The 25,312-nt window shown below is 43.1% G+C and overlaps 1 protein-coding gene across 4 annotated transcripts in view; it reads left to right on the top strand.

Annotated features, from left to right (window-relative positions):
- EPSTI1 (epithelial stromal interaction 1) overlaps positions 1-11,851 on the top strand; it is a 577,346-nt gene extending 565,495 nt beyond the window's left edge. For all 4 annotated transcript variants that reach the window (XM_081947935.1, XM_081947936.1, XM_081947934.1 and 1 more), the window contains 5 exons: positions 1,171-1,244; positions 6,228-6,307; positions 7,409-7,485; positions 9,194-9,242; positions 11,428-11,851. In XM_081947935.1, the coding sequence (XP_081804061.1) occupies positions 1,171-1,244; positions 6,228-6,307; positions 7,409-7,485; positions 9,194-9,214 (252 nt within the window). In that variant the 3' untranslated portion in view covers positions 9,215-9,242; positions 11,428-11,851. The remainder of the gene's footprint in view (positions 1-1,170; positions 1,245-6,227; positions 6,308-7,408; positions 7,486-9,193; positions 9,243-11,427) is intronic.
- Positions 11,852-25,312: the final 13,461 nt, after the last annotated feature.

Genomic DNA, 25,312 nt, shown 5'->3' on the forward strand with positions numbered 1-25,312 from the left:
TAAATGGTTGTCCACAAGGACTCTAAGATCCCTCTCACAGTTACTACTATTGAGCAAGGTACCACCTATACTGTCCCTGTGCATTTCGTTTTTCTTGCCTAAATGTAGAACCTTACTCTTTTCACCACTGAATTTCATTTTATTAGATAGCGCCCAATGTTCAAGTTTGTCAAGATCCTTCTGTATCTTTAGCCTATCGTCTGGAGTTTTGGCTATTCCTATTGATGGGCAATAACACATCTTCTCAGTATAAATTATTTGGAGCAATGCTTGCAGCCTCATTCACAAGGAATGTTTAACTATGAAAGGTATAAGATTCCAAGTGGGTTTAAATATCAGAGAAAAGCTAAGTGAGAATTATGAAAGGTTTGGCTTGGCTAAAAAGAAGGGACTGTGATATATATATATATTAGGATGGGCTAAGGCAAAGGAGTAGATAAAATGAGTTCAAAGACTTAAATTCTTTAAATCTAAAATTCTGTTTAGGTTTAAATGTGACTGATTGTATTTTAGTTCAATTAACATGTTCATCTATTTTTATTTTTAAAAATGTCTGCACGACTCAAAGGCAAATACACAGATCTATAAAAGAGGAAAAAAGAAAAACAAAGGTTCCATTACTTCTTAAATCTGGAGTTCGCCTTGTGGTGAGATAAGTGGCCAACAAATGTAATAAATAAGCAAAATAAATAAAAAATTAAGATCCCCTACATAGGTAGCAAAGTTGCTCTTTTGTGATACCGAAAGTTATGGTTCCATAACAATTTTTGGAAGGATTATGAGATCATTACATGTGAATCATCTAGCAAACAACAGTTATTCTGTAAATCATGGTTAAAACAAACTATGATTTTCTCTTGAAAGTCTCATTTCTTTCCATCTTCTCTAGCTTCCTTACAGCTTTGGCCAAGAAAGAAATGAGAGGGAATATCACACATTTTAAATCTAGGGAATGCAATATTAAACTAGAGTTTTAGCTTTCTCCATCTCGTCTGTGACATGCATCTTTTTAAAAACTTTCATTCTGAAAATGAGGCTCAAAGCTCCCAGGGCAGATTGCAGAGCTCCAATGAAAAATATAATTGCATTTTGAGGGCGGGGGGAGTCATTTTCTTAGCCAGCCTGCTTATATTTTAGCTTCTGGCTGACCTAATGCTTTTTCTCTTCTAGGCTAATAAACTTGAAGAAAAAAGAAAACAGCAAGAATGGCAAAGGCAGCAGATGCTCAGGGAAGACCACACGGCGTAAGTTGGGCTTCCAAGAAAGCAACACTCTCGTCTCAAAAGAGGAAGACAATAGAAAAAACAAATTTGTAAAATCAGGGTTGAAATGCGGGGCCCTTGGTGTTCCCTGAGGTTGGTTGTTTTCTTGCAGACGTTTCATGACCCAACTAGGTAACATCATCAGTGTTAGAAGGGAGTAGTGGGTTTCAGGGAGGAGGAGGAGGTGGTGGGCTGTGGGGTCCTTGGTGCCATCTAAGCTTGGTGGGTTTTTTGCACATATTTCATTACCCAAGCCAGGTAACATCATCAAAGTTTACATGCTCACCTAACACTGATGATGTTCCCTAGTTGGGTCATGAAATGTCTGCAAGAGAACCTCCAAGCTCAGAGAGCACAAGGACCCCACAGTCCTCCTCCTCTTCCTTCTCCTCCTCCTCCTCCCTGTAAACTAAATTCACTTCTAGCACGGATGACGTTACCTAGTTGAGTCATGAAACGTCTGCACGAAAACTACCAAGCTCAGAGGGCACCAAGGACCTCCTCCTCCTCTTTCTCTCCTTAGTCTCAAATTCTGCATTTATTCAGACCAGGTTTTAAACTCTGCAATGCCCCAAACCCTCTTTAACATAGAAAGACAAACGCAAACAGAAACGGGTTTCCTATGGAGGAAAAAAATGGCAGCCTTTTTATTATTATTATTAGAAGCAGGGAGTGGATGATGTGATCCCCGCCGTCTTCTTCCACAGAGATTTTTCCCAGGCTGGGTGATTTTTTTATTAGTCATGAACTCCCAAGAGTATGAATCATGTAGTTGGCGAAGAGTTAGTTGGGTGTTCCCCCCCTTTTTTTTCCTAAATTCTCTTTGGAGCCTTGTAATCTTGCTCTCCAAACCAACGTGAAATTGCTCTGGTCGTTGGGAATCTCTTGCTTTTTTTCCCTCCCGCACGCATGACACTCTTAGGTCGACGTCAGGTTTTTCACCAGAGAAAAGAGAAGGCTGCTTTTCTTCCCTAAAACCTCCTTCTTGACTTCAGTAATTAAGGCCATTTGGATGCCAGCAAGGGCACCGGTCTAATTGTTTCCATTAATCTAACTTCCAAACTGGCTTGGAAATATCCAGAACAGATTGAACCACACAGATGGGGAGAGGCCGGGAAGTCTTGCAAAAAAAACCCGAGACCCTCCTAGTTCATCATTTCTTTCGGAGTCTGGATTTATGGGGAACTGCTTTTCCAGATCATAAATGAAACCTCGGGGCCCCAAAATTGCCTCCGGCAAAAAAAAAACACTTAATAGGTTATCCAGGAATGGGAAGGTGGGGGGGGGGGGGAACGGCAGAAGCTGCCAGCGAGGGAGAAAATGGCCACAAAAATAACGTTAAAAAAAAAGTATTGGCAATAAAAATGGCTGATTGGAAAAGTTAATGAGAACTGAAATAAGATGGGGAGGCAAAAATTTTTCCCATCGATCTTTTCCTATCGCTGTGCAAAAACACAAGATTGGATTACCCCCCCCCCCCAGCCTTAGCGTGTCGAGCAAAGATGGAAATAACTAACTGTTTGTAGGATGAAGGTTTTTAGCATCCTATACGGTTCGTCCTCAACTTGCGACCACAAATTTTCTGTGCCTAAGCGAGACATCAGTTAAGTGAACTTCATCCTGTTCTGCGATCTATCTTGCCACGGTTGTTAAGCGAAACACTGCCATTTTTAAAATAGTAACATGGTTGTTAAGTGAAACTCAGGGGACACAGTAGCTCAGTGGCTAAGACACTGAGCTTGTCGATCAGAAAGGTTGGCAGTTCGGCAGTTCGAATCCCTAACACTGCGTAAGGGAGTGAGCTCCCGTTCCTTGTCCCAGCTTCTGCCAACCTAGCAGTTCGAAAGCACGTAAAAAATGCAAGTGGAAAAATAGGAGCCACCTTTGGTGGGAAGGGAACAGCGTTTGGCATTGAGTCATGCCAGCCACATGACCACGGAGACGTCTTCGGACAGCGCTGGATCTTCCGCTTTGAAACGGGGATGAGCACCGCCCCCTAGAGTCAGGAGCGACTAGCACATATGTGCGAGGGGAACCTTTACCTTATAGGTAGGGCGAAGGATTTTAGCATCCTATACGGTTCATCCTCAACTTGCAACCACAAATTTTCTGTGCCTAAGCGAGACATTGGTTAGATGAACTTTGTCCTGTTTTACGATCTTTCTTGCCACAGTTTTTAAGCGAGACGCTGTAGTTTTTAAGAAAGTAACCCGGTTGTTAAGTAGATATCTCTTTCCCATTTGACTTTGCTTTTCCTGAGGTCGCAAAGGGGGATCACATGAGGACATTGCAACCATCATAAGTACAAATCAGTGGCCAAGTGTTTGAATTTTGATCCCGGTTACCTAGTTGTGCCAGTATTTGGCCATTTAACTGTCCCACAATGTTAGGCCATGATATGAAACCAATAAATTATAAGGATTGGGAGTCACAAATCAGTTATAAACCACCATGTAGTTTATTTGGCTTCTCATTCAGCAGATTGTGGTTTGCAGACAGTCCTTGATTTACAAAAGTTCATTTAGTGATTAAAGTTACAACAGTACGGAAAAAAGGGATTTACGACCATTTTGCACTTAATGACCATAGTAGCAGTCCCATGGTGACATAATCAAAATTCAGCCATCTAGCAGCTGACTCATATTTACGACGGTTGCAGAGTCAAAAGTCAGTGGGGAAGACCGATTCACTTAACAACCAGGTTACTAACTTAACTCACTTTCTTAACTAACTTAACAACTTCAATGATTCACTTAACAACTGTGGCAAGAAAGGTCATCTAATGGGGCAAAACTCACTTAACGTCTCACCTAACGATGGGAATTTTGGCCTCCATAGTGGCCGTAAATCAAGGATTATCTATATTCAGCAAGCCAGAGTTTTAAAACTCTGTTCCTGGCCTATGGATTGATTTCAGTTCTGCTTAGCACCTTAACAGATTAACAGAGTTGGAAGGGACCTTGTAGGTCATCTAGTCCAACCCCCCCGCCCAAGCAGGAGAGCCTACACCATTTCTGACAGAGGGCAGCCCAGTCTCTTCTTGAAAGCTTCCAGGGATGAAGCTCCCACAACTTCTAAAGGCAACTTCTCTTCCATTCGGTTATTGTTCTCACTGTCAGGAAATTTCTCCTCATTTCCAGGTTGAATCTCTCCTTGCTCAGTTTCCATTCATTGTTCCTTGTCTGGGCTTCAAGTGCTTTGGAGAATAGTTTGACTCCCTCTTCTTTGTGGCAACCCCTGAGATATTGGAACAATGCTATCATGTCTCCCCTGGTCCTTCTTTCTATTAAACTAGCCATGCCCAGTTCCTGCAACTGTTCTTCGTATGTTTTACCCTCCATTCCCCTCATCATCCTGGTTGCTCTTCTCTGCACCCTTTCCAGAGTCTCAACATCTTTTTCATAGTGTTATAAAGTTAACACCAGTATCTATAATTTTTTTCTATAATTTTTCCAAAAGTTGGTTTCAGCTGAATAGAATTCAAGGAATACATCATTTGGCCTTGTGACAATCACCTTAAGAAAACCACGTTAAGTCAGAACGAACTAGTTTTAAGTTTGGCATCGCATTAGAATTCTGAAACCTCGATCTGGCCAACGGGAAAAAGAATGGATAAACTCAGATCTATGGAACCACAGTGATATCTACACCGCAGTGGCCGAGTTCACGTGTGATGTTAAGCCACAACTAAACACGCTTATATTTGTAAATTATTGAGGATTAGTCATGCCTTTAACATGACTTCAGAGTGACTGGAAACCAGATTAGTGACTTGTTAAGCATCTGTTTTGTGTTTCAACCGCCTGCTCAATGCATCAAGCAAGAGTCTGGCTTTTTGCTAGACAAAGAAATACTAAACATGTATTTATAGCGGGCTGACAAGCTGCATAATAACTTTATAAACTATTAGGGGCCCAATGTTTGTTGCAGCCAAATTATATATTTGGTTGCAAAGACAATGTTTTCCATAACAGCAAGTACCATAGGCATTTGAGGTTTTACAATCAACCCGTGGAACAAAAGTTGCCTCCAGAAGTCGTGGGAGCTTCATCCCTGGAGGCTTTCAAGAACAGACTGGACTGCCCTCGGTCAGAAATGGTGTAGGGTCTCCTGCTTGGGCAGGGGGGTTGGACTAGATGACCTCTCCCTTCCAGCTCTGTTATTCTGTTATTATTCTGTTATTCAAAAGGTTGTAGGTGCTTCTTCACAGGAAGCTTTCAAGAAGAGACTGGACAGCCTTTGGTCAGATATGGTGTAGGGTGTCCCGTTTGTGCAGGGTTGGACTGGATGACCTACAAGGTCCCTTCCAACTGTTATTCTGTATGGAAGGATTTATTCTCCTTGCAGTCATCTGGTCATTAGCACTCCTTTCTGAGAGTCATTGAGGCCATTTGGACAGATAAACAGATAAGCCTCCAAGTGGCCTCAATGAGCCTCTCAAAAGGATGCAAATGACCAGTTGTCTGCAAGGAGTATAAATCCTTCCATTCCTCACCATCCATTCAGAGCTGAAGAAGCTTCTTGGATGAGAAGCAAAATGTTTTCAGAAAAAAACCAGACAGTCCAGTTGCCTCCTGGGGGAAAAAAGCAGCTTTGGGACAACAAAGGTTTTGCTTTTTCAGTTTTGCTTGGCACCATTCATGGCATAACCTCTTTGGTTATGAAAAACGTGGAGGAGCTTCAAAAATATGTCCTTTGTCTTGTGAACTTTAGCTGTGGCCAAAGTTCTCCAGGTGCGTTTATAAACAAAGAACAAAAGATGGAAGGAACTCCCGTTCAAAGTGTCTTTTGCCCTCACCTAAACCCAAGCATTTTCTTGACTGCCCTTTTCAATCTACGATGCTCTTGGCTACTTCTTGTCTGTTTCATAGCGCCAGTCTCAATTCCATGGCTCAAATAGATGAAGGGACTTGACTTTTTTCCCCCAGAAAAATCCTCTGAAGTCTATTTGTATTCATCCTGCAGAAAAACCATGGAATTCTTAAGCCAATTGGATTTAAGTCCATCCTCCACAACGTCCTGCCCAGGAGGCTGCTGTAGATCAGGTAAGGATATTTATATCAACACAGGGGAGTAGCAGTGGTGAAATTCAATTTTTTTTACTACTCGTTCTGTGGACGTGGCAGGGCAAGGATACGGCAAAATCCCCATTCCCACCCCGCTCTGGGACCAGCCAGAGGTGGTATTTGCAGGTTCTCCGAACTACGCAAAATTTCCACTACCAGTTCTCCAGAACCTGTCAGAGCCTGGTGAATTTCACCCCTGTAGCCAAAGTGATTGTAGAAAAGAAACATCACAAGAAGGTGTTTTGTGAAGGGGAGAGGAGGGGAGGGAAGGGAGGAAGAGAAGAAGAGGGAGGGAGGGAGATAAAAGAAGGGAGATAAAGGAAGGGAGAAAGAGAGAGAGAGAGAAAGAAAGAGAAAGAAAAAGAAAAAGAAAGGAAAGAAGGAAAGAAAGAAAGAGAAAGAGAAAGAAGGAAGGAAGGAAAGAGAGAGAGAGAGGAAGAAAGAGAAAGAAAGAGAAAGAGAGGAAGAAAGAGAGGAGGAAAGAAGGAAAGAAAGAAAGAAAGAAAGAAAGAAAGAAAGAAAGTAGTTATCTTCCTTTTTCTTGCAGGCGAAAGAATCTGAGTTGATCAGATGAAGGCTAGAAATAGGTTTAAACAAATAAAGAAACATCTACTGCTACTCCTGGATTAAGGACCAGGCGAATCTTTCCGTTCAAACGATGGATGCTGCAAAACTTTGCTTAAGTGGCTCCTATCCTTCAAACCTCCAACGCAGGTAGTCCTTGATTTACGACCACAATTGAGCCCAAAATTTCTGCTGCTAAGCAAGACATTTCTAAAGTAAGGTCGCAACCGTGTTGCTAACTTGGAAAATGCACTGATTCGCTTAACAAACGTGGCGAGAAAAATCGTAACATGGGACAAAACTCAGACTTTTAACCAATGCCTCGCTCAGCAGCAGAAATTTTGGGCTCAATGGCAGTCGTAATTCGAGGACCACCTCTATCGTAGATAGGAAGGAGAGGAGCGACTTAAGTAAACTTTTGCAGGTAAGCATAGTTTAAACGGAAACCATGGTTACCTACAAAAGCTCACCTGGTCCTTAGATAACATCCCTCACCTGCGTTCTTCTCCTTTGCAACAGGCCAGAAGCTTCACGTCCAAGGAGAGCCGAAGATGAGGAGAAGAGAGGAGGGGAAGGAAGAACAACGGAGGAAGGTAAAGAATCAGGAACTGAAATTAAGGCCCTGTTTTCACATCTGGGAAAACTTTCATATTCATCTGGAGTAACTCGCCCCTTGATAGCCAGGAATTCCTTTTGTGATGCAGGCAGTCCTCGGGTTACGGCCACAATTGAGCCCCAGGTTTCCACTACTAAGCAATGAGGCAGTGGTTAAGTGAGGTTTGTCCCCATTGTACTACGTTTCTTGTTGAGGGAACTGTTAGTCAATAACACAGTTGTTGAGTGAATGTGGCTATTAAGCTATTTCAGTGGTTCTCGTCCATCTGCTTTTATAGACTTCCTAGAAAACTATATTTTAAAAAAACATTTATTAAATTTATATACTGTCCATTTCCCCCATAGGGCGATTTTCTGATCCTCCCCCCCGCTCCTTCCTTCCTTTCCTTCCCCTCTCCCTCCCTCCCTCTCTCTTTCTCTCTTCCTCTCTCCCTCCTTCTCTCCTTCTCTCTCTCTCTCTCTCCTTCCTTCCTTCCCTTCCCCTTTCTCTCCCTCCCCCTCCCTCCTTCTCTGTTTCAGCAGGATTCATTAACTTCTTGATATACATAATAACACATGAATAAATGTACAACACCAATAGCGGATTCTTCCAACGTGGTAGAAGTTACAGGCGAAACACAGGCAGAGGAGAGAGTGGTTTCCAGTTTCAAATCAGAGAGCAGACTAGATTAGATCACATTAAAGAATTCTGTTCTGGTCTGTTCTGGTCTAATCTAATCTATTCCCTATTCTATTCTATTCTATTTGTTAGATCGGCGCGAAACAAGCAGGCGAGAGGCTAGCGTGAAGATACGCTCTGCCGTCTCGGCTGCCGGAGCTTGCTCTTTAAGGAGCTCCGGCAAGCTAGCCGGCCAATGACAGCAACTTAAATTTCCTGAGGCTTGGCGAACCAATCCGCGGGGTCATGCAAATCCCTGCTTGTCCTGCCCTCAGGTGCTTTGGAGAATAGCTTGACTCCCTCTTCTTTGGGGCAGCCCCTGAGATACTGAGATACTGCTATCATGTCTCCCCTAGTCCTTCTTTTCATTAAACTAGCCAGGCCCAGTTCCTGCAACCGTTCTTCGTATGTTTTAGCCTCCAGTCCAGGGATGGGTTTCAGCCGGTTCGCACCGGTACGCTAGAACCCATTCGTGAAATTTAGTGTACCTTTTGGAACCCGTTTGTCTGGTGGCACAGTACTGGAATGCTCCTTCCCGCCTGCCCCCCCTTGCTCGCTCCCCCCGCCTGTCCGGTCACCGCTCGCTTGACAGCAACTTAAATTTCCTGCGGCTTAGCGAACCAATCCGCGGGATCACGCAAATCTGTGCTACGTCCGTCTGTATGTAACACTACTCTATTCAGAGGTGGGTTGCTGCCATTTCGGCCCGGATAGGGCGGAGTGGTAATAGCAGCGGCAGGAGGCTCCGCCCACCCACCCAGACGTTTCTACGTCTTCAGACAGCGCTGGCTCTTCGGCTTTGAAACGGAGATGAGCACCACCTCCTAAAGTTGGGAACCACTAGCATATATGTGCGATAGGAACCTTTACCTTTACAATCTGAAATGTTTGTTTTGAAAAGGCCTGTCTCTACAGAGAAAATACTTTAAAGTGTACTGATATGAAATACAGTTGTCCTGTGGAAAGACGGGAAAGATAAGATACAAATAAGTAAGTAAGTAAATAAATAAATATTCTTATTTCCACAGGTGCCTGGCTATTTTAAGTGAAATAAAATAATACTGGATTCTGAAAAAGGTATGCCTTTTATCAAATGGAGCTACATTTGCCTTAAAGCCAAGTCAGTGTTAATTTAAAAACAAAATAGTTTTTGAAATATTTAACAATAAATAGACATTTATTTCCAGATATCAGAAGGAAAAGGTTCATTCAGGATAGGATAGGATAGGATAGGATAGGATAGGATAGGATAGGATAGGATAGGATAGGATAGGAGAAAGGAGGAGAGAAATATGGAATAATAAAAAGGTTAATAGTTTACATTTGAGGTGGGTAAGAAATCCAAACATTAAAAATATATAATTAAATGGTCTTCCCTGAAAAGAAAAATCTCCTTTGAGTCAAACTTGATTTTGAGTAACTTTAAAGACACAGCCACAATTTTCTTCACAATTTTATTTTAGACAACTCTGAGGTCCTTGGTGCCCTCTGTGCTTGGTGATTTTCTTGCAGACATTTTATAACACAACTAGGTATCCTCCCTGCTAGCACACTGTCCTAGCCCTGATTATGTTACCTAGTTGGGTCATGAAATGTCTGCAAGAAAACCACCAAGCTCAGAGAGCACCAAGGAGACCACAGTTCAACCTTCAGCTACAAATATGCTCTTCTGGCAACTTTCCAGTCTAGTCTGCATACTTGGGATCACTTTAGAATAGAATAACAGAGTTGGAAGGGACCTTGGAGGTCTTCTAGTCCAACCCTCTGCCTAGGCAGGAAACTCTACACCACTTCAGACAGTTATCCAACATCTTCTTAAAGACTTCCAGTGTTGGAGCATTCACAACTTCTGGAGACAAGCTGTTCCACTGGTTAATTGTTCTCACTGTCAGGGAATTTCTCCTCAGTTCTAAGTTGCTTCTCTCCTTGATTCGTATCCACCCATTGCTTCTTGTCCTGCCCTCAGGTGCCTTGGAGAATAGCTTGACTCCCTCCTCTTTGTGGCAACCCCTGAGATATTGGAAGGCTGCTATCATGTCTCCCCTGGTCCTTCTTTTCATTAAACTAAAACGCTGCTGTGTTTTGCTTTGAAACTTGCTGTTCGGGCAACCCGAAGGGGACATTCTCCCAGCGGCGTCTCAGGCAACTTTCTCTCTTGCCGCACAAGGAAGCGAAGCCAAATTTGTTTATTTAACCTTCCGCTCCACCCTCCCCCGCCGGACTACATTAAGATCCCAGCGCTTCCCATTCCCGCCGGAAGCACGCAGGCCTTCCCTCCCCCCCCAGAGAGCCCATGCCGAAAGAGAGGAGGGGGGCTGATTTGAATGCAGGTGAGGGGGCAGTTTAGTGGCCCGCCTTCTTTGTCAGTTCAGGCAGGTGGAGAAAGGAGGCATGCAATAGCCGAGGCCAAGGTGCTCCCACAAAACAGGCCACACCTACAGAATAGTTTCTAAATTTTTTTGAAATCCACCACTGCTCCAGTCCCTAATCATCTTTGTTGCTCTTCTCTGCACGCTTTCTAGAGCCCTTCTGGGTCTTCCATCCTAGTTCACCCCAATCCTAGACAATACTGCCCCCTGTTGGTGTACATTTAAATACCCTGCTAACCATGCTTGTGTCGTAGCCCTGGCAATGATTAGCCCCTAATTAATTTCAGCAAATCCTCAGCATTCTTAAATCCAAGAAAATCAGAATTTGGTCTGCAAGGCTTACAAATTAGTTTTGCTAATTTGCCAGGGTGTGTGTGTGTGTGTCAAGCTATTTTCCAAAGCACCTGAAGGCCAAACAAGGAATAGAGGATGGCAACTGAACAAGGAAAGATTCAACCTGGAAATAAGGAGGGCTTTCCTGACAGTGAGAACCATCAACCCACGGAACAGAAGTTGCCTTTGGAAGTTGTAGCTTGTCCAACACTGGAAGCTTTCAAGAAGAGATTGGACTTCCATGTATCTGAAATGGTGTAGGGTCTCCTGCTTGGGCAGGGTTAGACTAGATGACCTACAAGGTCCTTTCCAACTCTCTTAATCTGCTCCAAGTGAGATTAGGTTGATGGCTTTAACGGCTTGCTAACTTTTGCAATAACCAATAAAGTTTTTGAAACTTATTCTCTCTCTCACTGCAAGGCGTCTCGTATTGAGGTCTGCTGCTTACTTTAAAAAACTGGAATTACGTCCCAAATAAGTGTACCTTTCATCTTATTTAAATGTTATTTTTGTGGGATTTCCTCTTTTACTGTAGCATTAATTCTGATTTTGTTTTGCAGGATTCAAAACCCACAGAAGCTTCTCTGAAGGAAAACTAGAAATCTAGCTTTTAATTTCTCCCTTCCTGACTCGGTCCATTTCCTTACTGGGCCATGCCTCTGATTATCTCTTTCGCTTTAGAGGTATTTTAAATGCTTAGTGATGGTGTGTGTGTGTTTTAGTGTCCTTTCTCCCTTCCGCCTTGTCTGTCTGTCTGTTCTGTTTTTCTTAGTTTGAATCTAATCTGTACAGACAATAGTAACTTATTTTACTACTTTAACCCATAAGCCATGGTGGTTGTTTTAGAATAATGTGTAGCAGGAGGAGAAAATATTTTTCATCCCATGTAGAGCAGCTGATTTTAATGGAAATTGGGCTCTTTCCTAAAATTGGGGAAGAGTTCTGAAATATCATCAATAAAAGTTTGAAATCATGTGTGGAATCCAGATCTCTTTCAAGAATCAAATCAACTGTACAGGAAGCAGAAACCTGAAAGCTGTAAGGAATAGCACAATTACAGAATAAGAGAGTTGGAAGGGACCTTGGAGGTCTTCTAGTCCACTCTGAGGAGAACTGAGTCGACTGACAGCCAGCTAGTAGTACATCTCTGTAAACAAGAGTTGTAAAATGCCGACACTTTTCTCGATGAGGATCTGGGAAGCCTGCCCACATTCCCTCTATGTCAATGTTTCTCGACTTTGGCGGGCATGGCCAGCCGGGGAATTCTGGGAGTTGAAGTCCACACGTCTTAAAGTTGCCAAGGTCAAGAAACATTGCCATGTGCCTTCAAAACAGCCATTTTCCCTGTTTCCAAGGGACCCTTCCACCATTCTCTAGTGTAGACTCAAAAGGAAGCTTCAAGACAGAGGTATAATTTCCCCTGTGGTAAGACTGGTGGCCAATAAATATTACAAATATATAAAGTTGCATGGCTCAGGTGAATCGATCCCTATGGGACCAGGAGGAAGAGAGTTGGGCAGTAGGACTTCAACACCAGCATTTGAGGTTTAGGAAGGAAGAGAGGGAAGATTTGAAGGATTTTAATATCCCGTGCGTGTCTGTATAGGTAATTACATCTCCTAAAATATGGAAAATCCTTTAGGGCAAAAATATTGAGGATGGCTGCAATGTAGGGACTATATCAGCTGGATTGCTTATTCTTTTTTAAGTGGGCTAAGATGGAGAATTCCAAGAATTCCAGGGGTGGTTTTCTTACAGATGTTTCATGACCCAACTAGGGAACATCATCAGTGTTAGAAGGGAGTTGGGTTCGTGGGGAGGAAGAGGGACTGGAGGAGAAAGAGAAAGAAAAGGAGGAGGAGGAGGAGGAGGAGGAGAAAGAGGAGGAGAAAGAGGAGGAGGAGATCTGCAGGGTCCTTGGTGTTCTCTGAGATTGGTAGTTTTCTTGCAGACATTTCTTGACCTAATTAGGGAGCATCATCAGTGTTAGAAGAGACAGGAGTTGGTGGGGGAAAGAGGAGGAAAAGAAATAGGGAGGACGTGGAGGAGAAGGAGAATCAACTTCCTCCCTCTGTACCCATCATTACAATTCTAACTACTTCAATTCTCCTATATGTTCAGTTTGTGAGAAAGCACACTGATGTGCAAGACTTGGTGGAGATTTCTGCAGTTGTGTCCATTTTTGATTTTCTTACCATCTTGTTTCTAGATTTGCACTGCAAGTGATTTGAGTTGGTATAATACAATCCGATAACCAAAGCAAAGATTGTGGTGACCAAAACGTCTGTAAAATGGTCACCAAAACTCACCTGTTTCACAGGCTGTTTTCCCTCACCTACAAGGTGTCTCCTCTCCTGGAAAACCCTTAGCAACAAATGCAATTATTTTGTAAAAAGGCCTGGAAGCAAAGCAACATCTTCCTCTAAGAGAAATACGATATAAACTTCAAAATTCAATTACAAGGTGTCGCCATGTGACTTAGCATTATGTAACACGCATCCCTTAAAATACAGCCATTTCCCCCCCTCGGGATGACAGATTTAATGTTTCATGAAATTAGTACAAAGCTCCCTTTTTTTTGTCCTGTCCAAAATCCATGTTTTCACTGTATCCAGTAGCAGCACAAATTAATCTCAGATGAAGCCAAAATGAGAATTGTTTGCTTAGCTTTTCCTTTTGCACCAATACAAGGTACACCCGCATATTCCGATTATTTAACAGGCCCTGTCCAAATCAAAGCTGCCATTCACTTGTGTACGCTTGGGATCATTTACAACTTCTGGAGGCAAGTTGTTCCACTGATTACTTGTTCTAACCGTCAGGAAAGTTTTCCTTAGTTCTAAATTGCTTCTCTCCTTGATTAGTTTCCACCCATTGCTTCTTGTTCTACCCTCAGGTGCCTTGGGGAATAGCTTGACTCCCTCTTCTTTGTGGCAACCCCTGAGATATTGGAAGACTGCTATCATATCTCCCCTAGTCCTTCTTTCTATTAAACTAGCCATGCCCAGTTCCTGCAACCGTTCTTCATATGTTTTAGCCTCCAGTCCCCTAATCCTCTTTGTTGCTCTTCTCTGCACTTTCTAGAGTCTCCACATCTTTTTTACATCGTGGCGACCAGAACTGAATGCCGTATTCCAACTGTGGCCTTACCAAGGCATTATAAAGTGGTATTAACACTTCACGTGGTCTTGATTCTCTCCCTCTGTTGATGAAGCCTAGAACTGTGTTGGCTTTTTTGGCAGCTGCTGCACATGGCTGGCTCCAATTTAAATGGTTGTCCACAAGGACTCCAAGATCCCTCTCACAGTTACTACTGTTGAGCAAGGTACCACCTATTCTGTAGGTGCGCAGGCATTTGGTTTTTCTTGTCTAAATGTAGAACCTGACTTTTGTCACCACTGAATTTCGTTTTGTTAGATAGCTCCCAAAGTTTAAGTCTATCCCAATCCTTCTGTATCTTAAGCTTATCTTGTGGACTGTTGGAAAAAGTGCAAAGACGATTAAAGGCCTGGAGGCTAAAACATAGGAGGAACGGTTGCAGGATTTGAGTTTGGCCAGTCTAGAGAAAAGAAGGACTAGGGAGGACAAGATAGCAGTATTCCAATATTTGAGGGGTTGCCACAAAGAGGAAGAGGTCAATTTATTTTCCAGAACACCTGAAGGCAGGACAAGAAACAATGATTGGAAAACCAATCAAGGAGCGAAGCAACCTGGAATTAAGGAGAAACTTCCTAACAAGTGAGGACAATTGACCAGTGGAACAACTTGCCACCAGAAGTTGTGGGTGCTCCATCACTGGAGGCTTTGAAGAAGAGACTGCCACTTGTCTGAAAGGTATAGGGTCTCCTGCTTGAGCAGGGGGCTGGACTAGAAGACCTCCAAGGTCCCTTCAAGCTTTATTCTAATTGAAATAATCATCAGCTGCTATTTTGGAATCCAGAAAATGGAGAAACTACTGGTTTTTTTTCCTGGCATGGAGTTTACGGGAGATTGGACATTTATACCAGATTCCCTGCTATGGGTTCCCCCCCCCCCTCACTCTGAAAGGCTCACTAGGTGCCTGTTTATCCATCAAGAATTTCGCTCTTGACTGACTTTCAGCAGGCACAAAAATCACCCCAGCAGGTGCCGTCAAGTCAATCAACACAACTTTAAAAAAAACCCAAACTCTGAATAGATTCTCTAGCAGTTAAAATTTGTCGCCTTTTTTTTTTTCCCTTTTTGCAAGCTCTTAGGGACTTGTTTTATGGCTTTTTTAAAACTAGACTTTAACCAACAGGGGAGAAAATGTTATGATTCTTCAGGGGCTCAGGTGACGATTAGTTTTTGTGAGCAAGAAAATATTTTTTTTAAATGAAAGTGTCTTTTTTTATAGTGCCATTTGTAGAACCTTAGCACTCACCCCTCTCCTAGAAGAGGGAAATATTTTAGGAAATGTTTTTAAAAAGCAGGATATTATCTTTTCCCTAAAAGAGAAATAAAAAATCTTAGGGAGACAGAAACTCAGAGCTTCACCTCCTTGCCCCCAGCAGATGCTGCAATGGTCGTAAGTGTGGGAAATGGTCATAAGGCACTTTTTTTTTGTAACTTTGGACACTCACTAAATGAATTGCTGTAAGTCACTAAATGAAACATCTTACAGGTAGTAAGGACTACCTGTAAGGTGTTTCATGGCCTTGATTCAGCTCAATTGCTAGCTTTTCAACAAAGCCTGCTCAACAACAATGCAATATTCATTGTACCTGTGCAATCCAAATAATTGTCACCAGCAGCAGGTAAAGAAAATAACTTCCAGCAAACTGAGAGCCACTTTCACCAGCGTTCTTCGCCAAGGTCTAGCAACTCTGTGCAGTTATGTGTCAACCAGGCGTGGGGAATTTCCAATATACCGTCGGAATGTCACTCACGGTTCACCGACTCTTCCCCGTTTCTCTCCAAATCTTTCCCTGGTTACTGACGGTTGAGGGATTCTGCTCATTAGGCTCCTGGGACACAGCAAGTCCCCTCGAGATGCTGATGAGCAATGGATCACTCATGGAATGCAGAAGAGAGAGAATCTATCTATCAGTCTCTCCCTGTTTCTGTCTCTCTTTCTCTCTGTCCCTCTCTGCCTTTCTATTGTCTGTCTCTCTGTCTGTCTTTCATCTATCATCTCTCTCTCTTCTCTATCTCTCTGTCCCTCTCTTTCTTTCTTTCTTTCTTTCTTTCTTTCTTTCTTTGTGTCTGTCTATCTAGTTGTATAGCTATCACCACTCTCTCTGTCCCTCCCACTTTCTCTCTTCTCTCTCTATCCCTCCCAGTTTTTCTATCTATCTGTCTGTCTGTCTATCCTCTCTTCTCTGTTTCTCTTTCTCTCTGTTTTTCACTGTTTTTGTATCTCTTTCTCTCTATCCCTCTCTGCCTTTCTATCATCTGTCTGTCTGTCATCTATTATCTCTCTCTTCTCTGTCTCTATCTCTCTCTGTCCCTCTCAGTCTTTCTATTTCTTTCTTTCTTTCTGTCCGTCTGTCTCTCTCTCTCTCTATGTATCTATCTATTTATCTATCTATCTATCCTCTCTCTGTGTGTTTCTCGCTGTTTTATATCTCTTTCTCTCTGTCCCTCTCTGTCTTTCTATCATCTTTCTGTCTGTCTGTCTATCATTTCTCTCTCTTCTCTCTCTCTCTCTCTCTCTCTCTCTCTCTCGGTCCCTCTCAGTCTTTCTATTTCTTTCTTTCCGTCTCTATCTATCATCTCTCTCTGTCTCTGTCCCTCCCAGTTTTTTAAATCAATCTATCTATCTATCTATCTATCTATCTATCTATCTATCTATCTATCTATCTATCTATCATCTATCTATTCTCTCTTCTCTATCTCTCTGTCCCTCTCAGTCTTTCTATTTCTTTCTTTCCGTCTCTATCTATCATCTCTCTCTGTCTCTGTCCCTCCCAGTTTTTTAAATCTATCTATCTATCTATCTATCTATCTATCTATCTATCTATCTATCTATCTATCTATCTATTCTCTCTTCTCTATCTCTCTGTCCCTCTCAGTCTTTCTATTTCTTTCTTTCTCTTTCTTTCTTTTGTTCTTTGTGTCTGTGTCTATCTAGCTATCTATCATCTCTGTCTGTCTGTCTGTCCCTCCCAATCTTTCTCTCTCTTCTCTCTCTATCCCTTTGAGTTTTTCTATCTATCTATCTATCTATCTATCTATCTATCTATCTATCTATCTATCTACTCTCATCTGTCTCTCTTTCTCTCTGTTTCTGTATCTTTCTTTCTGTCTTTCTTTGTATCTATCTATTTGCCTGCCTGTCTGCCTGTCTGCCTGTCTATCATCTATCATCTCTCTCCTCTCTCTCTCTCTCTCTCTCTGTCCCTCTCAGTCTTTATCTATCTATCTATCTATCTATCTATCTATCTATCTATCTATCTGTCATCTACCTATCTATCATCTACAGTGGCGGATTAAATCTCACTGGTGCTCTAAGCACTGACAAATCTTGGTGCCCCATTCCTTTATACATACTGTACAAATCTTCCTTGGGATTTTTTTTCTTTCTCAACTTTCTGGTGCCCCCTTTGGGCCTGGTGACTTAAGCATGTGCTTAGTCTGCTTAATGGTTAATACACCACTGACTCTCTGTCTGTCTGTCTGTCTGTCTGTCTGTCTGTCTGTCTGTCTATCTATCTATCTATCATCTATCATCTATCATCTATCTATCTATCTATCTATCTATCTATCTATCTATCTATCTATCTATCTATCATCTATCTATCATCTATCTATCATCTATCTGTCATCTATCATCTATCTATCTATCTATCTATCTATCTATCTATCATCTATCTATCATCTATCTGTCATCTATCTATCTATCTATCTATCTATCTATCTATCTATCTATCTATCTATCTATCATCTATCATCTATCATCTATCTATCTATCATCTATCTACTCTCTCTGTTTCTCTCTGTTTCTGTATCTCTCTCTCTGTCTCAGTCTTTCTATGTCAGTCTGTCTGTTTTTATTTAAGGTAGTCCTCAACTTACAACAGTTCATTTGGTGACCGACTGACATTATGTCACTGAAAAAAAATTACTTGTGACCAGTTTTCACGCTTACAGCTGTTGCTGTCACATGGTCAAAATTCAGAGGCTTGGCAACTAGCAGGTACATATGACAGTTCTGAGGCATTCCCGGGGTCACGTGATCCCATTTTGTGACCTTCCCAGATGGCTTCTGATAAGCAAAGTCAATGGGGGCGGGGGGGAGAGCCCAATTCACTTAATGACTGCATGTCTCACTTAATAACAAGCAGTGATTCACTTATCAGAAAGGCCATAAGACGGTGCGTACCTTACTTAACTACTGCCTAGCTTAGCCAGGGAGATTTGGGGGCTCGATTGTGGTCGTAAGTCGAGGACAATCTGTCCTACAGGTAAAGAAGTAAAAGAATTCTGGGCTTCGAGCATTTTAACATAACTTTTAAGATTCTTAATCTCCGTGCCAGATAATTCTCTGTAATACCCTTGGATAAGATTTCAGATCTCATTATTAAGACACTAATGATGTCATGAATCTACTTGGCAGATTTTGAGTTATTCTTTTGCGACTACCGCTCTTTTAAAAACAAGGAGAACTCAAAAATTTATGACTCCCGAGGGGCAATTCAGGTGGTAATGGCAAAAGAATAAAAGTCAGCTGAATATGGCAGCAGGATTTTTTACAGCTAAGCTAAGACCTACATTTGAACCAGCAGATCTGCTCTAAGTACAATTAAATTTAGATGTCATTAATTATCACTTTAATTTTGCGAAAATTCCCAGGTGTTAGAAGATCTCTGCTTAATAACTATTGGAGGGTTGTTTTTTTTTTTTTTTTTAAGATTCTTGGGTGCTTAGAACAGGTCACCAAAATGAGACAATCTGTTTCGCAGAATTGTGCAAATTTGATGAGCTGTGATTTTCAGGTTTCAGAAACAGCGATTTCTAGAAAAATGTTTGCATGTCACTTTTTTTTTTACACATGACGCTCTCATAAAGAAACCTTAAAAAGTGGGAAATAGCCAAATGTTTGGAATGGCAGGGTGGAGATGAAGGTTAGTTTTGGTACCTAAAAGAGTTTTAACGTGCCAAATATAAATCTGTTTTATCCAATGCCTTAGTCTTAAGGTTGAATTGCTTAGTGAAAGAATAGAATAGAATGGAATGGAATAAAATAGGAGAGGAGAGAATAGAGGAGGGGAGGGGAGGGGAGGAAAGAATAGAAGAGAGGAGGGGAGGGAAGGATAGAGAATAGAGAATAGAATAGGAGAGGTGAGGAGAGGAGAGATTAGAATAGAATAGAATAGAATAGAATAGGAGAGGAGAGGAGAGGAGAGGAGAGGAGAGGAGAGGAGGAGAGAATAGAGGAGAGAATAGAGGAGGAGAGGAGAGAATAGAGGAGAGGAGGGGAAGGGTGGGGAGGAGAGGGGAGGGGAGGACAGAATAGAGAATAGAAAATAGAGAATAGAGAATAGAGAATAGGAAATGTGAGGAGAGGAGAGGAGAGAATAGAATAGAATAGAATAGAATAGAATAGAATAACAGAGTTGGAAGGGACCTTGGAGGTCTTCTAGTCCAACCCCCTGCTTAGGCAGGAAACCTATACCACTTCAGACAGTTATCCAATCTCTTCTTTAAAACTTCCAGTGTTGGGACATTCACAACTTCTGGAGACAGGTTGTTCCACTGATTAATTGTTCTAACTGAATATAGAACACGGAATAATAGAATAAATCAAAATAACAGACTAAATCTGTTATTCTGTTTATTTAAGATCATTTCCAAGCTGAAGCTGATAACGTCTGATTGTCCATATTTAATTGTCTGAGTTTTGCAATTAGATGTTTTTCTCCTTATATCCTATTTTATCCTCCCCTTTTCTACTGTAGTTCTCATAATAATAAGAGGGCCTAGGCATTCTCATTTAACACTGCCTGACAAAGATAAATCCTCCAGCTAATCCATAATGCGTTTATGGATTCAATCCATTTGAATTCATTTCTCTATTGTTCGCTGAAGGAAATTAACAAATAAATCTTCTGCCTCCCTTTTACAATTTGAAGCACCTTTTATGGTAAGAATTGCCTGAAATATGAGCCTTTTTGTCTTACTTAATATCTCTGAATGCACTTCTGAATATAACCAAATATATTGTAATACGCTGTTAATCAGCGCAGTCGTAGTCCATAAGCCTTCTGCCTTGTCTGCCTCTGAGTATCTGGAAACGATTCATTTTAGGTCTGATTTCGCTTCCAAAGGGTTTCCTCGCTTTAGGCTTTCCCCCAGCAACTGATCAGGGTGTGGGTCTCATTCCAAAACCCAAAAGACATGTTCAGTGACTTCAGAGAGAAGATCAAAGCAGGCAAGATGGCGGCCACAGCATTGCAACGCTTCCATGTCTAATGTGGTCAGGCTTGGATCTCATGCCATGACCGCCATCTTGTCTGTCTGGCCCTTCATCACCGAATCATCTCAGATCTTCCTCATCCATCCAGTCATCTCCTTTCTCCTTTCTGGATCTTTTCCCTCCAAGGCGATTTGTGGATGACTCCCAACCAAAGGAATTCCATCTTGCCAAGAATGGAGCAATTATTCATCACGAATACCTACTTTTCATTCCAGATCAAAGATGCCCTCTGCACGAACTCCAGAAGCCTCTTCCAGGGAGCCAAGGCCAATATTGTTCCATCTTCTCGGTTTATATGTGTTCTCACTAACCACCTTTGCTTGCTTGAGCGTCGTTCCAAGGAGAAAAAGGTTATCTAGCCAGCTTCTTAAATCTTTCATTTTCTCCTTTGCTGAACTGAGATTTACTCGATGGAGTAACTCCGACTGTGATGTGCTTGCAACGTCTCCATTCTTGCTAAGTAAATACACAGACTTCAGAATAAACACGTTGGAAGGGACCTTGGAGATCTTCTAGTCTAACCCCCCACTCAAGCAGGAGACCCTATACAGTCCTTGAGCCCAATATTTCTGCTGTTGAGACGGCTGTTATGTGGATTTTGCTCCATTTTATGACCTTTCTTGCCACAGTTGGTAAGTGAATCACTACATTGGTTAAATAAGTCACATCGTTGTTAAGTGAATCTGGTTTTCCCCCTTGACTTGGCTTGTCAAAAGGTTGCAAAAGAGGATGACATGACCTGGGACACTGCAACCGTCATAAATATGAGTCAGTTGCCAAGTGTCAGAATTTGGATCACGTGACCGTCACGTCACTTTTTTCAGGGCCGTTGTAACTTCAGTCACTAAACGAACCGTTATAAGTCCAGGGCTACATGTAACTTTTCAGACAAATGGCTGTCCAATCGCTTCTTTAAAACCTCCAAGGGTGGAGCACTCACAACTTCTGGAGGCAGGGAGTTCCACTGGTCAATTGTTCTCACTGTCAGGAAATTTCTCCTTAGTTCTAGGTTGAGTTTCCTTCTGTTGTCTTGATGGGAGATAGACCGCCCTCGTCTTACGACCGCAACGGAGCCCCAAATTTCTGTTGCTAACAAGACAATTCTGAAGTGAGCTCTGCCCCGCTGTACGACTTATCTTGCCTCCATTGTGGTCGTAAGATCAAGACCAACTGAATTTTGCATTGCAGGGGCCGTTTTCCAACAATTAGTGTTTTGCCAAAGGCAATGATGGCTAACCTTTTTGCCCACGCATGCCGAAAGCGTGCAATGCAATATTGCATTGTAATAATGCAATGCGCATGTGACACCCTACCCCCCCTGCGCATGTGCATGCGACCCACGCACTCTCCCCCTGCCCCACACACGACCCCTCTGCGCCCCATTTTGGGCCTAGCAGGCCTCCCTGAAGCCTCCTGGGACCAAAAGCAGGGCTTCGGGGAGGGTGCCACACCCCCACATGACCCCCACCTCCAAACCATGCACATGCAACACCCCCTCATGCATCTCCTGCATGTGTGGCAAAGACCCGAAAATCAGCTGGCCAGCGGGAGGCACCTGCGCAGTGGCCACAGAGAGGGCTTTGTGTTCCACCTGTGGGACCCGTGTCATAGGTTTGCCATCACGGGCCTAGGGCGTTGCCTTTTGGCTCAGAGGACGCAATAAACCTGACGCCAATCCACTTTCCAGCCAAATATATATTTTTCCCAGCATTTAAGGATGCTATCCCGAAGCCGCAAGGTTATCCCACCCACCCACCCACGCTCCGTACCAGTTTCCGAAGCAACCCGGCCCATTGCGCACACGCACACAGCGTGAGAAGCATGCGTGACCTCCAACAAGCAGCTGGGTGTTACAGGGGTGCCTAATCTGTGCATGCGGTGCACAAACAGACCACGAGCAGCGTACCGGTAGCGGTGGTAAGAGCAACCCACCACGGCGGTGGACCCCCCGTTGAATAAAAGCAAGGAGGGAGGGGCTGTTCCATCCCCTGCCTGTTTAACGCGGCTTATTTATAACCAGGCTTGTCAAATGTCAACCCGAACACGGCTCATTTTTCTATTTCCTTTCTGACAATTTAATTTAGAGCACTATTACGGGACATGCAAAGCCGCATCGATTTTTGCTGTTGGGATTTCCATCTGCCAGTTTTGCTAACAAGACGGGCCAGGATCCAGAGAGAAATGATTAAAATTCAGGTCCATAAGGGTGAATTTTTTTTAAAAAAATGCCCACTTGCTGGCAAGGGCAAATCCGGACAAGTCCTCGACCACAATGGAGCACCCCATCTCTGTTGCTAAGCGAGACAAGGGTAAGTGAGTTCTCCATTCTCCATTCATTCTCTATTCTCCAAGGCACCTGAAGGCAGGACAAGAAGCAATGGGTGGAAACTAATGAAGGGGAGAAGCAACTTAGAACTGAGGAGAAACTTCCTGACAGTTAGAACAATTAATCAGTGGAACAGAAGTTGCTTCCAGGAGTTGTGAATGTTCCAACATGGGAAGTTTTTAAGAAGATGTTGGACAACCATTTGTCTGAAATGGAATAGGGTTTCCTGCCTAGGCAGGGGGTTGGACTAGAAGACCTCCAAGGTCCAACTCTGTTATTCTATTCTACTCTAACCTGGAATTAAGGAGAAACTTCCTAACTGTGAGAACAATGAACCAGTGGGACAGAAGTTGCCTTCAGAAGTTGTGGGCACCTCATCACTGGAGGTTTTTAAGAAGGGCAGCCTTCTGTCCAGAGACTGGGCAGCCACTTGTATGGAATGGTATGGGGTCTCCTGCTTGAGCAGGGGGCTGGACTAGAAGACCTCCAAGGCTCCTTCCAGCTCGATTCTGATTCTGAGGGTGGGGAATCGCCACAAATCCTTGAAAAACCCACCACGCCTCTAATCCACTCTCTTTTCATTACAAACCCCACATAAGGCAGTTGTAAACCACAAGCCACCTCAAACGCGAGTTATCCTGGAACAGTCTGGAAGGTAGTCATCTACAATGTCTGGGAACCTTGTCCTCCCATTGAGGAGGTAGCGACCGAATGGCTGCCGAAGTTGTGATTATTTGCAGCCTGAAGATGGGTCTCCTGTAAGGAAAACGAAGCCAACCTTGAGAGAAACATGCAAAGGAGTCGTTTTTATTTCCGCTGGATTCGCAACAGCCTTGACTCTTTCAACACAGGGCCCTTGTTCTCAGCTTCCCACCAAAACATTGACTCAGAGGCTCGTCAAAGGTCACCGAGAAGACAAGGGCCCCACCAAACTTTGGTGATTTAATGCAGATGAAATGTCTCCCACGGTAGACTTGGGGCTTCCCCGGAAGATCACTTTCAAGCTATGAATGTGGCGGCCCTCTGGCAGCCAGTGGAACGGGCAGGAGAGCTGGAGAGTGAGGAGGTTGGGGAGGAACCTGGCCCAGTCCTGGGGGCTGAGGAAAGCTCAGACGAGGGCTCTGCGTTGGAGGCGGAGAAGGAGCTCGACATCAGTGAGGCAGAGGAACAGGGGGAGCCTGTTCCCAGTGTGCGCATGCGCAGAGCTGCCAGAAGACAAGAACAATTAAGAAAACAGGGTCGACTTGGGAGTAAGGCTCGGAGATGATTGGCCCCTCCTGTAGGAAACAAAAGAGGAACGAATGGGGAGGGGGCTTTTGCAGGAAACAATTTGTTCATTCGATCCGGAAAGTTCTGTTTGTGATTATAAAAGACTCTGTAACAAGTTTTCTTTTGCCCTGTGCTTGGAAACGAGTTATCTGGCAGCGCTCTAAACGGGATAAAGTGCACGTCAGAGTATATGTGGTATGGTGCGCCAAAAGAGGTAGTAAAATTCTGGCATACCGGCCCCAAACTTGTTTCCCTGTCAGAAGCTTTTTTAAAAAAAGATTTTTTCCCCGTGCCAGTTCAGGCAAGGGGAAAAAAGGCTTTAAAAACTAAAAGAAAGAGAGAGGGAGGGAGGAAGGAAGGGAAGGGAGAAAGAAAGAGGAAAAAAAGAAAGAAAGAAGGAAACTCACTTTTCAGCTGGGAGATTCAACCAAGGAGAAAAACAAATACTGTTGCTTTAAATCAGAACTGAGCATGCCTGGCTGTGGCAAGCTGCCATACGCCGCGTGGCCGAAAGCGGGTGGGCGGTGGTGGCGGCAGCGGCAGGCTAGCTTTCACGAAAGCCGCGAGCTGGTATACGCCACACGGCCGAAAGCCCCCCCCCCCCCCCCAGCCTCGCCTGGCTAAGTCTGCCAGGCGGCGTGTGTAGCTAATCGACAATCATTTCCAAAAAAAAGAATTTGAAACCCACCACTGCATTAAACCCCTTGAGTTTATTTAATTTATTCAATAATTGGATTATTGAATTATTGAATTTATTATTAAATTCATGCCCAGCTTTTCTATAAAACCCACATACGAAGTTTTGATTGCCTTTCCCAGGACAACCTGAATGTTTTGCCGGGGTGTCATGACAATTTTAATACCACAGAGAAACACAAACAACATCTGTCCACAAAACTGTCATTGTTGAGTTTGTGTGTAAAGCTACCTTCCCATAACTTCCTCCAGACCAGTTCCCATTAAACTGCACAATCAGGCACAAAAATGTGGCTTATACTAGCTTGATCGAGCTGCCTAAAGAAATGGAAGCTTATGCCCAATAAGAAAGCAATGTACTTTACTGAAGAGTTTCAAAATACAACTTTGGGTCCCAGTTCCATATATATGGTTCAGCCTGTTTTTTGTTGTTCTTCAGACTAAAACATATGAAGAACGGTTGCAGGAACTGGGTCAGGGGTGGGTTTCAAAAAAGTTTGGAACCTACTCTGTGGGTGTGGCCTGCTTTGTGGTTAGTGGCTTGTGGGAGAAACCCATCACTGAACTGGGTGTATTTAGTTTAATGAAAAGAAGGACTAGGGGAGACATGACAGCAGTCTTCAAATATCTCAGGGGTTGCCACAAAGAAGAGGGAGTCAAACTATTCTCCAAAGCACATGAGGGTAGGACAAGAAGCAATGGGTGGAAACTAATCAAG

The sequence above is a fragment of the Natrix helvetica genome, assembly GCF_964273705.1.
Source record: "Natrix helvetica genome assembly, chromosome: 3".
NCBI classification, from domain to species: Eukaryota; Metazoa; Chordata; class Lepidosauria; order Squamata; family Natricidae; genus Natrix; species Natrix helvetica.